The 16,548-nt window shown below is 38.9% G+C and overlaps 1 protein-coding gene across 1 annotated transcript in view; it reads left to right on the forward strand.

The window, feature by feature from the left end:
* The window catches only part of CEP85L (centrosomal protein 85L), a 112,556-nt gene that overhangs the window by 11,400 nt on the left and 84,608 nt on the right, over positions 1-16,548 (forward strand). Inside the window, exon 2 of the mRNA XM_080938237.1 lies at positions 12,865-13,023. Within this exon, the coding sequence (XP_080794363.1) occupies positions 12,865-13,023 (159 nt within the window). The remainder of the gene's footprint in view (positions 1-12,864; positions 13,024-16,548) is intronic.

Raw genomic sequence — 16,548 nt, forward strand, 5'->3', positions numbered from 1 at the left:
AAAACTAGGACCAGTCCAAAGTATTTCGATCTATTCTTCTTTCAGTCTGGAGCATCTGATCTTTAATTTCTGTATTCAGTACAGACCTCTATCTTAGTTCCAATCTGAGGGTGAAAATTCTCACATGATTTGGATAAACTATACTCTCTTCTTCTAACTAGAAAAACAAACTTGACTTGTATATTAATTCTTTATACCATCTTAAAACAAACAAATAAGCTTCTTAATTTGTGAAAACAGTTTTGTCAAAGAATCAAATAGTTACTAATCTCTCTCTGTCTCTCTGTCTCTCTGTCTCTCTCTCTCTCTCTGTGTCTCTGTCTCTCTCTCTCTCTGTATGTGTGTGTGTACATGGTCACCTGCTTTTTCACAAGACACCACAGTCTGCCAGCAGAGGTTGTCTTTCTTTTAAGGTTCCCACTCATGAGACATCTTGTGGTGACTCAACATGGCACTGGCCCTTTCTTACTTAGAAAATTAAAAACTTTTTAACTAACTCCTAGGCTGATAGCCATAAACTTTTTAGTGGATTCTTGCTTAACACCTTCGTGCGCCATCTGTCACAATAAATATTAAAAATGATCTGTTTTATCTCTTTATCAGGCCCCTGGGTCTCACTCTGCGGATGACGCACTAGTGTGGAGCAGTACACACAGACTCTGTCACTTGGTTCACGAGCTACACTCTCCATGAGGTTCCCTTCCCTGGTGGTTCACCCTGCCTGCCCTACTGCCTCCATCCCAGGTGGAATTAGTGCCCTGGCGTCTTCTTTTCTCCACTGCCCATCACAAACATCACTTCAAAACCCAGTAACTTGAAACGGGTTTATATAATAGATTCTCAATTCACAAACCCTCTCTACATAATAAGATTACATCCAATAGACAAAGATACAAAACTGCCCTTCCATATACGATAAAAGACCTATAAGATCCTTAAAATATTCATAGCTACCTATTGCCAATTAAGTCCACCTGGATCGAGCTCATCCTTCTTGATCTCCATCTTGATCTCCTCCATCTCTGTTCCCCTTCCATTTTCCTACCTTTTCTCCACCTACCTTTCCACTGTCCAACCATGTATTGCCTTTTGTTTACTTATAAGGACAGTATTTAATTAGGACTGGCTTACAGCTTCAGATGTTCAGTCCATTATCATCAAGGAGAGAACATGTCAGGATCCAGGCAGGCAAGGTGCAGGCAGAGCTGAGCCTTCATTTGAAGGTAGCCAGCAGAATACTAGCTTTCAGGCAGCTAGGATGAGGGTCTTAAAGCCCATACCCACAGTGCCACACCAACAGGACCACACCTTCTAATACTGCTGCTCCCTGGGCCAAGCATATACAAACCATAGCACCTAGTGATTAATTATAAATTTACAGGTAGTTTTAACTTATAATTGAGATAACTGACAGGATTTTAAGATTCTTTGAAGAGAATGAACTCAGAAACTCTGTCACATACCCTTATTTCCATCGTGGGCATCAACTGAGCAAACACTTGTTGATACTGATACTTAGCGTTTTCTAGTGTTCACAGTCAGGGCTCGCAAATGAGCGCTAGCTTGTAGTTATCCTTAGAAGCGGGCTATGTGTCCTGTGGAAGAAAACACTGCCTGTCTGCTGGAAGAGTCACATCGAGTAATGCTTCTCTGAGGTTCTCTCACCGCATAGTCTCTCTTCCTAGTGGAAGAATAAAGACAGCTTCACTAGAGAGTAAATGCTTAAATTGGGAACTGAAGAATTATAGATATGTTTTCTCAGAATTTCATTTTGAAATATTTTAAGTTTTTAATTTTGCATTTAGATTTATTATTCATGGTACTTATGTTTCTAAGTATTAGAAAACTAAGAACTATTGGGAGAAACTGGCCTGTGTTGTCAAGATAGGCTAAAGCTAACAAAGGTAGCTTTTTTTATTTGAACATAGTACTGTTTTGTTTGAACAGTTTTGTTGTTTAGGAAAATTGATTTTGATTTTGGTGTTTATCTTCTTCTGTGGACAGACCTTCTACTGTCATAACGAATGCTTTCCTCATGAGATGATGCTGTGAAATAATTGCCATCCAAGGCAGGGGCAATCCCTTGAAGCACCATTGCTGTGTGCATGTGCACATGGGGTGCTTTCATTAACAGCATCTCAGGGTTTCCAGTCACTTCAGCTTTCTACTTCCTTATAGAAATAGAGGCTAATAAGAAAAGCACATGATTCTGACTCTCTGTGGTTGCCTGAATACTTGTTGGAACATGTGTTTTCACATAACCAGAGGGTAGGGTCTTCCCATCCTTACCCTGATATCAACAGGCAGGCAATGTCTTCATAGAAGAGTTAATCTTGGTATTACCCTAGTTGGTAGCTACCCTAACCCCTAACCTTTTGATTGCTTCTATTAAGAATACTTGATAAAGACATATTTATTTGAATTAATAATTTTGTTATGAAAGGTGAACTTTTTTATAGAAATGGGCTAGTTAAAACATTGGCTTAAAAAAAACTAATTATTTAATGTATATGAGTACACTTTCACTGTCTTCAGACACACCAGAAGAGGTCATCAGATTCCGTTACAGATGGTTGTGAGCCACCATGTGGTTTCTGGGATTTGAATTCAGGACCTCTGAAAGAGCAGTTAGTGCTCTTAACCGCTGAGCCAGCTCTCCAGCTAAAGGTAAACTACTTATTATTTGATTATTTTTAGATAGAGCTGCTTTAAAAACAGACTATATCAACATTACAGCTCTAATAGTGGATTTGAAAATTAAATTTATAATCATATTCAAAGAATCTATTTATAGAACTGGTTTTGGTAATGTTTTAAAAAATTATCTGCAGTATGTTGTGAAAACAAACTTTCAGCTTTTTCGTATTTACATTTCATTAATTTTGGTGGTTTGGATAAAAGTGGCTCTAATAGGCTCTAGGAAGTAGCACTATTAGGAGGTGTGGCTTTGTTGGGTGAAATGTGTTACTGGGTTTCAAACGCTTTGATGTTTCAAGTGCTCAAACAAGGGCCAGTGTCTCTATCTCTTCCCGCTTCCTGCTAATCCAGATGTAGAACTCTCTGCTCCGTTTCCAGCACCATAGCTTTCCGCTATGATGAGAACGGAATAAAACCTCTGAACCTGGGAGCTGGCCACAATGAAATGTTCTCCTTTCTGAAAGTAGCTGTGGTCACGGCACCCGCTCATAGGTGCCAGCTCTAAATAAGATATTAATGTAAACTTTATTTTAATTAAGCAATGAGTTATTCATCTTTACGAGACAGGGTTTTTATGGAGCTTACCCTGCCTCCATCTTCTAAGTGGAAGATACAGGAGTGTGTCACCTATCATTCCAGTATTTAAGTCTTATTTTAGAATGGGGACAGTGTATAAATGCATCAGCACATTGTGGCATTTTGACTTAGTAGACACCATAGAAAGATTTAATCATGGTGATTAATATTCTTCACATTTTTTTGTGACGCTGCTGTCAAAAATCCATCCTTAGTATATTTTGATGTATATAGTATTATTATTAGCTTGTCATCAGGAAGAACAAAATTTCACCAAGGCTACTTTTTGAAGATGAGCTTTGAAACCAAAGGTAAACTGAGGAAGGCAGTGAGGTGTGGAGTCGACAATTGGAGTTGGTGCTGATAGCAGGGCCATGCAGTTAAAGGGTCTTAAAGGGTCGGCATTAGCAGTGCTAGTGTGAGAAAAACTTATCTGTGACTGGTGAGAAACTCTGAACTCTTAACTCTTAGGGGGCTGGCAAGAAAGGAAAAGAGAAAATAATCATACACACACACACACACACACACACACATATACACACACATACACACAGTTGGTGGATGGATGGAGAGAAACTCCAACAACCTACGTTTATTTTTTTTTTCTTTGCCTTTTTATATCTTCTAGGACAAAGCTCTCTATGTAAGAAGAAAGATTACCTCATTCAAAAGCAAGTAAGATATTACAGAAGAGGGAGTTACATCAGGATTATTGATTATAAGTTCATGGTAGTTTTATCTATTTTGTAAGTTCATAAGTTCAAAGCAGTAGGTTTTTTTAAAATAGAATTATATATTCATAGTTTGTGGCCTAACTTTGTCATAGTGCACACCTGTGTCCTTATCCTTGGACTTGACCTAGAATGAATGTTTTCTTTGATCATTAATTTGTTGTTCTTCCTAGTGCAGTTCACATGCTTGTAGTGAATGGAAGCTCCTTGTACTCCTTTACATTTTTTAAAATTCTAGGTTCATTATTCATGACTAGGTAATTTTTTCTATCTGTCTATCTGTCTGTCTGTCTATCTATCTATCTATCTATCTATCTATCTATCTATCTATCTATCTATCTATCTATCTATCTATCTAATACAAGTATGCTGTAGTTGTCTTCAGACAGACCAGAAGATGGTACTGAATCCCATTGTAGATGGTTGTTAGCTACCATGTGGTTGCTGGGAAGTGAACTCAGGACCTCTGAAGTGCAGTCAGTGCTCTTAACCGCTGAGTCATCTCTCCAGCCCATTGTACTCCTTTTAATGCAGCATTTACTTACTATTCTATGAGCAGGGGGTACATTATATTCTTGAAATTAACTTTATTACATTTTTCTGGCAAAACAACTAATGCCATCTCCTTAACTCTCTAATTCTAGACTCCTAAAATAATTTGAATCAAATCAGGAATTCTATAAAATCATCCATTCATCTAAACAATATTATTTTATGAAAGGTTGATCTGCAGACAATTTACCCAATAGGTGGGCTGAAAGCCAGGAGTCAGTCCGAATGAACTACAGGCAGAAAGGATCTTATTTTGCCCCGTCATACCGTGTCAGAAAACCAAGGAATACATGAGAAGGCACAGCAGCAGTGAGAAGCATCTTTGGGACAAAGCTCCTGGGGTCGTGCCTCTGCAGGGTTCCTCCATCACAGCCACACATAATGCTGTGCCTTCTCCAGGAAGCTCATGTGCCTGCTGTGTCCTCCTGCATGGGTGTCTTCCCGCTACTGTTTCAGTTTATCTGGAATTTCGTACCTTTGATCGGCATGTCACCTTTCTCTGCCCTCTTCCCCTTTCATATTTAGAATGCCACATCTACTAGTTACTTATTACTTCAAAAATTGACCTAAATCTTTACATGTAAGAAGGCCAATTAGCTTACAGATAATTAGATTTTGCACTTTCTGACTAGCTGTGTTGCATGATTTATCTTAACTGAATGAAGAGCCATCTCCAAGGACTACTTCAATTCCATTCTGGAGCTGATCTTGTTTTGCTCCTAGTTTTACTTTTCTCTGACTTAGAATTGACCTTCAGTCACAGCTCACGCCTTGAACTGAACTTTTGATCTCTTTGTGATTGGAGGAACAAAGCCTCTTTAAGACCCTCTCCTCTTTGCATGTTTTTCTTTTTTCTTTCTTTTTTTTTTTGGCAGTTTAAAGGTAAGTGTGTGTGTGTGTGCGTGTATGTTTGTAGGCACATGCATGTGTGTGCAGGTATCTGAGGACGGAGGCATGGGATTCTTTGAAGCTGGAGTTAGAGAAACTATGAGCCACCTGACCTGGGTGCTGGGAAATAAACTTGGGTCTTCAGCCAGAATAGCAAGTGCTTTTAACTCCTAAGCCCTGATGAATATTTAAAAAATATGTTTCATATTAATTTTTTGAGAATTTTATATATAGTTTGATCATATTCGTGCCTTGTTTTCTTAATTCCTCCCACATCTAATCCCAAACTCTTCTACCTAAAGACAGACAGATACACAGTCTCCCTTCCCCCACCTCAGTCTCTCCTTCCCTCTCTTCTCAACTGGTCTTTGGTCCTTGTTTTTCTTTTTAAAGGTAGTCCACAGAGTCCTGTTTGTGCTGCTGTATGGGTGTGGAGTTCTCCATTACCGCAGGGTTGACCTGTTAATGTCCACACCCTTAAGGCAAACTTACTTTCCCTCCTCTATATTAAGAATATTTTTCTATATGGTTTAATGCTCTGTCGTGTGGGAGAAACTTTTTATGTCTTTTGACCTCTTCCCATAATTCTTAGGAATTTTCATCATCAGCTCTTTAACTTTTTAAAATTATGTTTTAAAAGCTATTTTTGGTAAATATTTACTGGTTTTAAAAATAGATCTGTAAACGTATACTGGGTTAAAGAATAGTTGAAAATATCTTGGATTTTAAAATAAGCAGAACTTCCTAACAAAGTTCCTGTTTTAATCCTTCTTCTAAAGGGAAGGATATTTTTGTAGGTGTAATTGCGAGTCTTCCAAAATTCTAATTTTATTCAGTGAACATTTATTGGATATCCAATGCTTACAATGACTTCATTTGTTTACATTTTGCCTGAGTGCACAAGTCTCAGGCTAGTTGGGGACACTTAGATAAAAAGGTTGTCATTCATTTTCCAGTTTGGTGAAGCAGAAGAAAGTCATATGTGTGAATTAATACACTTTAGAAAATGGTGTGCTGGAATTTAAACTTTATTTTGGGAATGAGGAAAGCCATTTAATCTAATGGAAGAACGATGAAGAAAGAGCAGTTTCGTCTTTTAAAGAATTGAAGGGAAGGAGTTGGAGTTACAGAAGAGACTCATCTGTGTGCAGAGAAGAGGGAAGTAAGTAAGTGTGCCTCGCTGTTCTGGTTTGTTCAGGAGCTAGATGGCGAGGGAGACTGGAGCTGCAAAGACTTAGAGAATGAGATTTCCAGTTGGTGAAGAATTCCCAAACAGGAGTTTACTTTCGGTGTCTCAGGAACCGATAGGCTGTGTCAGTGGGAGGCTGTGACAGACACACTTGATTCCAGTTCTTGATAGGAGAGTAGCAGCTGGTTTGGCAGTTAGTTACTCTATTAGGAGTGGAGATGCCTGGGACTGATTATAGGTATCCATTGGAAAGTATGATTTGTGATAGGGGTGGGCTGGACGCGGTGTATTATAGTTACTATTCAGAAATGCCATGAAGAGTTTCAGATTGCTTGGCTGTATGGTCTATTCCAGAGGCTGATTCTTGGGACTTTGCCCTACATTGATTTCTCTTGATGAGAAGGGTTAAGGGAGTTGAAGGCCACTGTCTGAACCTTGTGACAGTGTACTTTGTTTAGCAATTCAGAGCTGTTAAAAATGCACAATATTTATACTTATGTGTTATAGTTCCAGTGTACTTTGATATTTTCCCCCATTTTGTTTAAAAATATTGGTGTCTGTTGATTTTAAGACCCATTAATGGCATGCAGCTTAGATTGTATTTTGAAAAATATTGTGGTGGAGGTGAGGCAGGAGGATTAAGAATTCAAAGAGCTCAAGGCCATTCTCACCTGCATAGTGAGTTCCAGGTCAGTCTGGGTTAATGAGGCACCCCTACCTTTAGACTGTAACTTATATTTATGACTTATGCTGCACACCCAGCTTTTAGTGTTAACTTGTATATTTGCTTTATCATATGCTATGCTTGTTTCCTGGGGCTTAGTGTTGTCATCAGTTGAGAAAAGTCATTGCTATCCCACGTGCAGTTACAGGTACATACATCACGGAAGACTTGGTACTAATGCATTTATTTGATTTATTTGTGCTCAAACTTTAGAAAAAAATACAGTAAGTGATTCTTTGTCTGATGCTCATATATTTGTATATACAGTATGAGAAATATAGGTTTTTGTTCTTATCCTCAGGAATTTCCAGGAGTTGAAATTAGTATTGATAAAAATGAAATATAAGTTCTTCTATTCCAGTGTTTAGAGTCACTAGATTTTTGTATCCTCAAAGCAGAGCTTCTGTCTTGTGATAGGGGAGTCAGCAGGCCCGCTGATCCTCTTGTCTCTGTCTCCCTAGTGTGGCTCACAGGTGTGGGTTGTAACTGGCCTGAGTTCAGGTCCTTGTGCTGTGCAGCAAGGGCTTTCCTAACTGTACTAATCAGGGTTCTCTAGACATTCACAGAACTTACTGAATGTCTCTTTATATTAAGGGAATTTGTTGGAAGAACTTACAGTCTGCAGTCTAACTAGCTCAACAATGGGCAGCTGTGAATTGGAAGTCTAGTAGTTGCTCAGTCCCACAAGGCTGGGTGTTTCAGCTGGTCTTCTGTATAAACCAGAATTCCAAATAAGTATGTTTCAACAGATGTGCTGGTAAGTAAGTGCAAGCAGGTGAAGAAGAGAGGGTCTCCCTTCTTCCATTGACCTTACATAGGCCTGCAGCAGAACGTGTAGCCCAGATTAAGGGTGTGTACCACCACTCCTAGATTTGGAATTTACTCTGTCCCAGGCTGGCCTTGAACTGAGATCTGGTTGCCTCTGTCTCGTCTTTAAGTTTGAAATATAGTGTCCACCATTGGCCTTCAATATGCTCTGAGCTCCCAGGAAGGAGAGTGCCTGGAGAGGTTTCAGTGATTGAAGGTGCTGGAAAATTATTAAGCCAATTCCAGATACTTAAAAGATTCATCCTTATGCTTCTGCTCCTCTAGAACCAGTCCAAGTACCAACTTCTGTCTTAGTCAGGGTTTCCATTGTTGTGAAAAGACACCATAGCCAAGGCAAGTCTTATAAAGGACATTAATTGGGGCTGGCTTCCAGGTTCAGAGGTTCAGCCCACTCTTATCATGAAGGGAAGCATGGCAGTGTCCAGGCAGGCCTGGTGCTGGAGGAGCTGAGACTGCTATATCTTGTTTTGAAGGCAAACAGAAGACTGGCTTCCAAACAGCTAGGAGGAAACTCTCAAAGCTCACCACCCCCATAATGACACACTTTTTCCAACAGGGCCACACTTTATAATAGTGCTCTCCCTGGGCCAAGCATATTCAAACCATCATATAGGCTGAGCCATCTCCGCAGACATTATTAACTTTATCCATTTTTGTTTTCAGGTTATTTTGTATATATTATGTACAATTTTGTATTTTGACAGTGTCATACACATCTAAAATGTATCTGAGAATTTCCACCTCCAGTTTCTCCCTCTCACTTGTATCTAATACTCCTTTAATATATGCCTTTCCCACCTTCTTGTCATCTTTTTTTAATTTCATAACCCATTGGGTTCTCAGTGTTACTTGCCCACACATAGGCAACATACCAGTGGACACATCCCAAAGAAATATGTCTTCTCATTCTTCAGCAGCCTCCAACTGCCAATAGCCCCTCAGCTCTCAGCTAGGGGTGGACCCTCATGAGCCTTTTCCCCACCTGTGCTAGACTTGGTGATTGACTTGGTTTTCTGCAGCCAACTCTAGCTGCTGTGAGTCATGAGTGCAGTGCCACTGCTGTGTCTGGAAACCAGTGTCCACCAGTTCTGTACCTCTAAAAACGACTTTCAGTAGCTTGATTACTTTTGAATATATTCATTAATTTCAGAAGAGGCCAGTAAGTAAGGTTCTATGAAAGAATATCCTAAGACTTTATATAACTTAAATGACTAAGTTATTGGTCTTATGGTAAGCATTTTAAAAGGAAATATGATGTTTTTCAAATTAACTAAACTTAATTGTAGTAATTTAACATAAAAGCATGACAGTCAGAGCTGTCACCAGCTATAGTGACAGCTAGAGAAATTCCCTGCAGTGGTTGGATGGGATTTGTTCTGGTCCCTTTGCGTTTTCTTCATTCTGTTCTAAAACCAGACTGAAGTAAGGATAGGGAGGGGCCAGCAGGCTTTGCCCAGCCAGTCTTACTGCCCAGAGGAATATAGGGACTGGTGACGGGTGTTCTAGATGACTTAAAATATGAGGTTGCAAATTTCCTTAGTCAAATTCATCCTACCTAAACTGACATTGTACGAATTTTAGATACTTATTAATAAAACTGGCCGTTGCTTTTATTTCCCTATTTACTGTATGTGCATTTGTATGTGTTCGTACACCCAGCCCAGCTCAGTGGAAGTCAAATGATGGCTTCTGAGAGTTGGTTCTCTCCTTCCAGGTTGTGGTGAGGTGTGATGGCAAGAACCTTTTCCTGCTAAGCTATCTGGTTACTAGGCAAAGTTCCATTCCATTCACCCCTTATTTCATTGAAAATATTGCTAAAGAACTGTCTTTTGTCTACAGTGGATGGTTAGGAGTGTGTGTGTGTGTGTGTGTGTGTGTGTGTGTGTGTGTGTAGGTAGGTTGGGTTTATCCATTATCTTGGGTAGGCTGTCTTTTGAATTTCACATTAAGTATGTCAATGAACTTGGATTTTTTAAATCATATTTTATCCATGTATTTCTTGAGTTTGTATTTTTCTTTATCTAATTTTTACTTTTTGAGGTAACATTGAAATATGTTTACACTCTTTTTAATGCTTTAAGGTGACAGTTGACTACTTCACTCATTTCATAATGACTCATTTTTGTGTACTTGAATACAAGTCTGAAGTCCAGATTATAGCATTGCAGGCTACTGAAGGAAATGATGATACTATGTATCTGAGCGACTAATTAAGGAGAGGGCATAATCTACACAGAAAATCCCTATTATGTGATAGTTGACCAGTTGCAAGAATGCTGGATACTTAGCAGGGACTGCCTTCCAAGTTCATCTTTCCTTGTACTAGTGGCATGTTCAGTCAGCTGACTACGCAGGACAGTGTATGGCACCACTGAGCGTGGATGCTGGCAGGAATACTTGTGAAAATTTAAATTTGTGAGAAGCTTATCAGAATACAACACATTTTAAGTCATGGGAACATTTGCATTCTTTTGTTATTCCAAGATACAAGTCGGAGTTTCTAGAAGTGAAGGTGTAATGTTTTAGACTTATTATCTTTTGTGTAGATTTTAAGTATTTTTAGTGTATGCTAGATCCCAGGTACTGAGGTTGCAGTCTTGTGCTCTGGGAGTCTGGTGAACAGGTGGTATTGAAGTACAGTTAGGGGAAGTGTAGATTCTGGTCATTGTCCTTTTAAGTTTCCCTAGTTGTACTGTATTAGTGTTTTCCAAAGAAACAGATCCAGTGGATGATGATTCTAGAAGCTGGCTTAGGTGCACTCTGACAAAACCCCCAGATCTGGTGATCTGGCAAGCAGGAGACTAAACTTGCTGAGGGTGTTGTTCTAGTGTTGGCTAGAAGGATCAACACCAGGAAGAACCTATGCTCCAATTCAGGTCTAGACACAGGAAAAGGCAGTGTTTTAGTTCAGCGGTCAGCAGGCACAAAGAAAAGTTTGCCAATTAAACTTTATGTCTATTCAAGCGTTTAACTGATTGGATGAAGTCTGCCCACATTGAGGACAGCTGCCCCATTCACCATGTCCACCAATGTAAATGTTACCCTGAACCAAGAATATCCTTACAGAAATGATTGTCCAGGGCCATTGAGATGGCTCAGCAGGTAAAGGCACTTGTACCAAAGCCTGAAGATTTTTGTGTGGTTCTCCAGGACCCACATGGTATATGAGAACACAATCCCTGCTAGTTGTCCTCTGACCACTACGTGTATACTGTGGTATGTGGCACATGCACTTGCACACTTGTACTCTAATCTTTCTCTTTCTCTAAATAAGTGTAGTAAAATTTGTTTTAGAAAATGTCTAAATGTATAAGCAAAGGACACAGTCATGTTCAAATACAAAATAACCACGACTCACATTTGACCTTTTCCAAGATTTATCTACCATATAGTTAAACTGAGACTGTTTTACTGTGGAAACAGACATTTAAATGACATGTCTTTCTAATCCTTAAAAAAAAATTCCCCTTAGTAAGGCCTTTAGGAATTACTATATCATTATCACCTTGACTTGCTGTTATGTACTTTAGGATGAGCAATCCTTTCTTCCAAATGAAGGAATGAATGAACAGGCTGAATCATTTCTTATGAATCAGTTGAACTTTGAGACTCTTTTACTAGAATAGTTAGAATTTTAGCAAAAGCTAATTGTTTTCTGTTCCAACTCTCATGAGTTTCTTTGTTTGTGTTTGGTTGATTTTGATAGTGGGTAAGTACATAGAAATATGTCCAATATTGAAAGTGTGAAGTCCAGTGTGAAGCTCTATGGCTTTGGAATGGCTGTTCTAAGTGTATAAATGTTCATTGAGATGTATAGACTTTGGGTTGGGTTAATAGTGTGCATTTTAAATTTGTATTTTACTTGAAACTTTTAAATGAAGTTTTAGTAAATGAATTAGCAAAAGATAATTAAAAAAACAAAATAATTAAAAAATAAAATTGTATTTGAAGTGGGTAGATTATAGTAGCAAGTTTATTTTTAAATCTTTCATGATTAATTCTTCATTTTCTTTTGGTCATGTAATAGCATTCAACAAGACTTCCCTAAAGTGCAAGTACAGCTCAGGCCTGTGTAGAACCAGAGGTGTCTGCCTGAAATATTCTAGAATACTCTGTTGACATTTGAAGATCGATTTAGCGTTTCTGGTTTCTTTCTTCTTTTGTCTAGTTTTGAGACTCCATCTAGTGATCTAGGTGAAGCTCCCTGTCCTTGTGTAGTTGAAGCTGTCCCTGAGCTTGCTTTCTCCCTGCCTGCATTTCCCGAGTGCGGGGATTATAGCTGTGATTATGGTTGTGCTCCAGCACATAAGGCCAAAGTGGATTTGTTTATTTTCATTTTTGATTTTTTTGAGACAGGGCCTCACTAAGTATTCCTGGTTGTCCTGGAACTTGCTATGTAGACTAAGCTATCTTCAAACTCAGAGATTCATACGATCTGCATGTTTCCGCCTCCGAGTCCAGTGATTCAAGGCATATGCTATCATTCCCAGCCTCAGATTATGATTTTAAGTCAGACAGCACTCTGTCTTTAGCATTTCAGGAACTAGAACAGAGAATAGCTTTGCAGTCAAAATAACAGCCTACATTCCCTCGTCAGCCCTGGGATATATAGTTTAGTTGTTGAATTTTTTTTCAGACAGATGTTGCACGTGTCTTAATTGTGTATTTTTTCCTTACAGGCTCAGATTATTCATCAGCATGGTTACCTGGTAATGAATCATTATGGCAAGCCACAGCTGTTCCATCTAACCATCGAAATAACCATATCAGAAGACACAGTATAACGTCTGATAGTGGAGATACTGGCATTGGCACTTCCTGTTCTGACAGTGTGGAAGGTAAGCTTATGGAGAATGGTGTGAATGTCGTTATTCAAGAGACAGTTCTGAAGATTATAAGGTAGTATTTAGGTTGCTGGTAATATTCAGTATTGCTATATATTAAATATTAAATTAAATTCTGTTTATATTTCATTTCCCCTGTATTAAAAAGATTATTTTCATTTATGTGTATTTTCAGAACACCAGTTAAGTTGATTGAAGACAAAAGTGATTTTCCATATACTCCTAATCCCCACACATACACATTCTTCCTTACTGTCACTGTTCAACCAGAATCATACATTCATCTTAACAGATGAACGTCTATTGCCACTTATTTCTGTATTGCTTACTTCCTGTTGCTTTGATAGGACCCCATGACTGAGGCAATTTCTAAGAGACGTTTATTTAGACCTTACAGTTCTGGAGGGTTAGCATGTATGAAGGGGGAGCAGAGGTTATGGGCAGTAAGCTGCTAGAACAGTAGCTGAGAGCTCACATCTTGAGACCTAAATAGGAGGCAGAGAGTGCACTGGGAAGTCCTGGGATCTTTTAATACTACAAGCCAGCTCCAGTGACTTACTCAGCCTCCTTTAACAGGACCATTACCTCCTAATCCTTCCCAAACAGTTCCACCAAGTGTTCAAACATTTGAGCCTATGGGGGTCATTATCATTTGAATGCACCACAATTGTACTTGGATGGTTAATTTTTGTTGTACCTTCATAAGAGTCTGAATTATCTAGGAGATACATATCTGAGGGGGCAGATCTTTGAGGGTGTTTTTAGTATAGTTTAAGTGAGGTAGGAAGACCTGGGTCCTAGAATCAGTTAAAAAAAAAAAAGAAAAAGAAAAGAAAAACAGGTATATGAGGATAAGATCATGAAAGATAATTCTGGGCATTATCAGCTTAGTAACTTAAACAATTGTTAGCATCTGGGCAGGATGGCCATCTTTAATCCCAGGACATGAGAGACATAGGCAGGCAGATACCAGTGAATTCTAGGTAGTCAGGGGCTATATAGTAGGACCTTGCCCCTTTACCCTGAATTGTTAAATTTGTTAGAAGGCCCCAAGTAGCTAAACCCTAAATCATATCAGAACAATCTAGGAGGTCCCTAGAGTCCTTAGAATGGTCTGGGTGCTGCAGTTCCAGGTTTGCAAGGCTGCTGTTGTGAAATCCCCATGTATATAGTCTATGTCTATGCAAATCAGTAGGGAAAATTCACCTTTATCTCCTTTATTTAGAGACTGTCTAAAACCAGGATGTTGGGAGGCTCTTTCCTCTGAAGGCCCAGGGAAAAGACATCCCGTTTTCTGGCAACCCATGGTGTTCTTTCCTGATGTTTGTCTCTTTTTCATATCCCCTTTGTCTTTAAATTTTGCTCTTTCTTTTCCTTATAAGGTAAATGGCATTTGAAAATACCAGTCAGTGGCATTTGTTCCTGCCTAATTCTATCTGATATTTTCATTTTGATTTCATCTTCAAAAAATGACTTCCAAATGAATTCATATTTACAGGTGTGGGGCTGGGGTAGACCAGACACAAGTGAGAGAAAACGGTGTTAGTGTATCTTAAGTACATGACACATTAACAGACACTGCTCAGCCCATGGCATTTCTACAGCTTATGAGTTAGACAGAGAAGCATGAGAAGCACTAGACAATAGTTTGACCTCAGCTGAATTTAAAGATAAAGCAGGGGCACTGGGCTTGACACTTTGAACAGTGTTTTTGGTCATTCTCATTAGTAAACTTTAAAAGTTATTAACAAACATATTGATGTGGCAAAGAGAACAGAATAGAGAGTTAGAAGTTGCAGAGAGAATGCTCTGTTTTCTTTAGGTTGTTTTAAAGTCTGTGTTTTAATCAGCTTATTCTATTCCTTAATTTTAGAGGTTCCAGTCTAATGCCTTCTCAGATAATGACTTTAAATCTAGAGAAAAATTATGTAGCCTTTGAAGGTTTGAATAAAAGCTCAATAATTTCATAGTGAATTCCTTAAGCTCAAAAGAATGTTTGTTATATTAGTCAGAGAACTATAGACCTCCCCAGCTGGTAGGTTTCCTTCCTCAGTTTAGCTAAGAGAACCTTAAAAGTTTCTTCTGTGTATCTCAGGACTTAGGAAGACTGGGGTGTTATTGTGTTCATGACAGTGACTACCAGAACATCTAACATCCTTCACTGAGAAGACTAGTTTCCTCAATTTCCCAGAACTCCTGGATTTTCCTGTATATTATTATTACTGTTATCATTGTTGTTGTTATTATTATCGAACTTCCGTTATTAGCTTGTGCTTTCATTTCCCAAGCTATTTTAAAACTGTAGCTTTGCTACTTTAATGAATTGTAATGTAAATATCTGATTTGCAGAGTATTTCATACCTTAATGGGTCCTAACCTAGAGTTGAGAACCACTGTCCTAGAAGATGGTGTTACTTGCTTCTTCTTTCTTTCTCTGTGGGTAAAACTGTCAAGATGTGAAGACAAGGCACACAGGGTAGGAATTTTAGGAAGGATAAGGAATATGAAGACTTGTGACTAAGAATGAGATGGAACTAGTAGAAGACTGAATATGGAGGGCAGAAGCTTGGCATTTCTGTGGAAATGAGTCAGAATTGTGGCCCGAATGATGACTTTTACTATAGTGCTCTGAAGGAGAGAGACCTCATAGGCTCAGGTGTCTGAACACTTGGAGGTGCTTCGTGGGTAGGTTAGGAGGTGTGGCCCTGCTGGAGGAGGTATGTCAGGGTAGGCTTTGATGACTCACACCAGGAGCCATTTCCAGTTCATGTTCTGCATGTGCCTGTGGTTTAAGATGTGAGCTCTCAGCTTTCTGCTGCAGTCTTCTTGCCTCTGCTCTGCCATTCTGGACTCATTCCTCTGGAGCAGTAAGCCAGATAAACTCTAAGTTGCCTAAAAGTACTGACTTAATAGGAAAGCGACTTTCCTTTTGATGTAACACTATCCTTGGGTATATTCCCTCGTCTGAATTGTTATTATGATTTCATGACTTCTGTTGCATGAGAGCTGTTGCTATGTTGTGATTCCCCATGTTTTTTGGCAGATGTCCTGAAATCCAAAGGTTGACTTATAAATGTCCCTTTTCATTATTAAATTTGCTTCATGGCATATCTTTTTAGTAAGGCCTGAAAATAACTACTGTGGAGAGTTGCTGAATGCTGTGAGTAGCCTTGTGTGAGAACACAGTTGGTCCATGGATGCTGATCATATAATGTGACCTTTAAAGTACTGTTTGCTGGGCTGCTTCACAACAGTGTCATATGAAAGTGATGCATGTGCTTTACACACTCAATCCTTGGTTCTGTAAATTGTCATCTATTAACAAGAAGTCTATATTTTTATTATTTGTAAAATTCATCTAAGCGTGCTTACCTAGTTTTTCTTTTTTCTTTTCTTTTCTTTTTTTTTTTTTTTTTTTTTTTTGGTATTGGGGGTTGACCTAGGCCTTTGCATTACACACATTAGGCAATGTCTGGCCATTAAGCTGTGCCCACAGCTAATTTACCTCTGTTCAGATAT

The sequence above is a fragment of the Micromys minutus genome (genome assembly GCF_963924665.1).
Source record: "Micromys minutus genome assembly, chromosome: 25".
Classification (NCBI taxonomy): domain Eukaryota; kingdom Metazoa; phylum Chordata; class Mammalia; order Rodentia; family Muridae; genus Micromys; species Micromys minutus.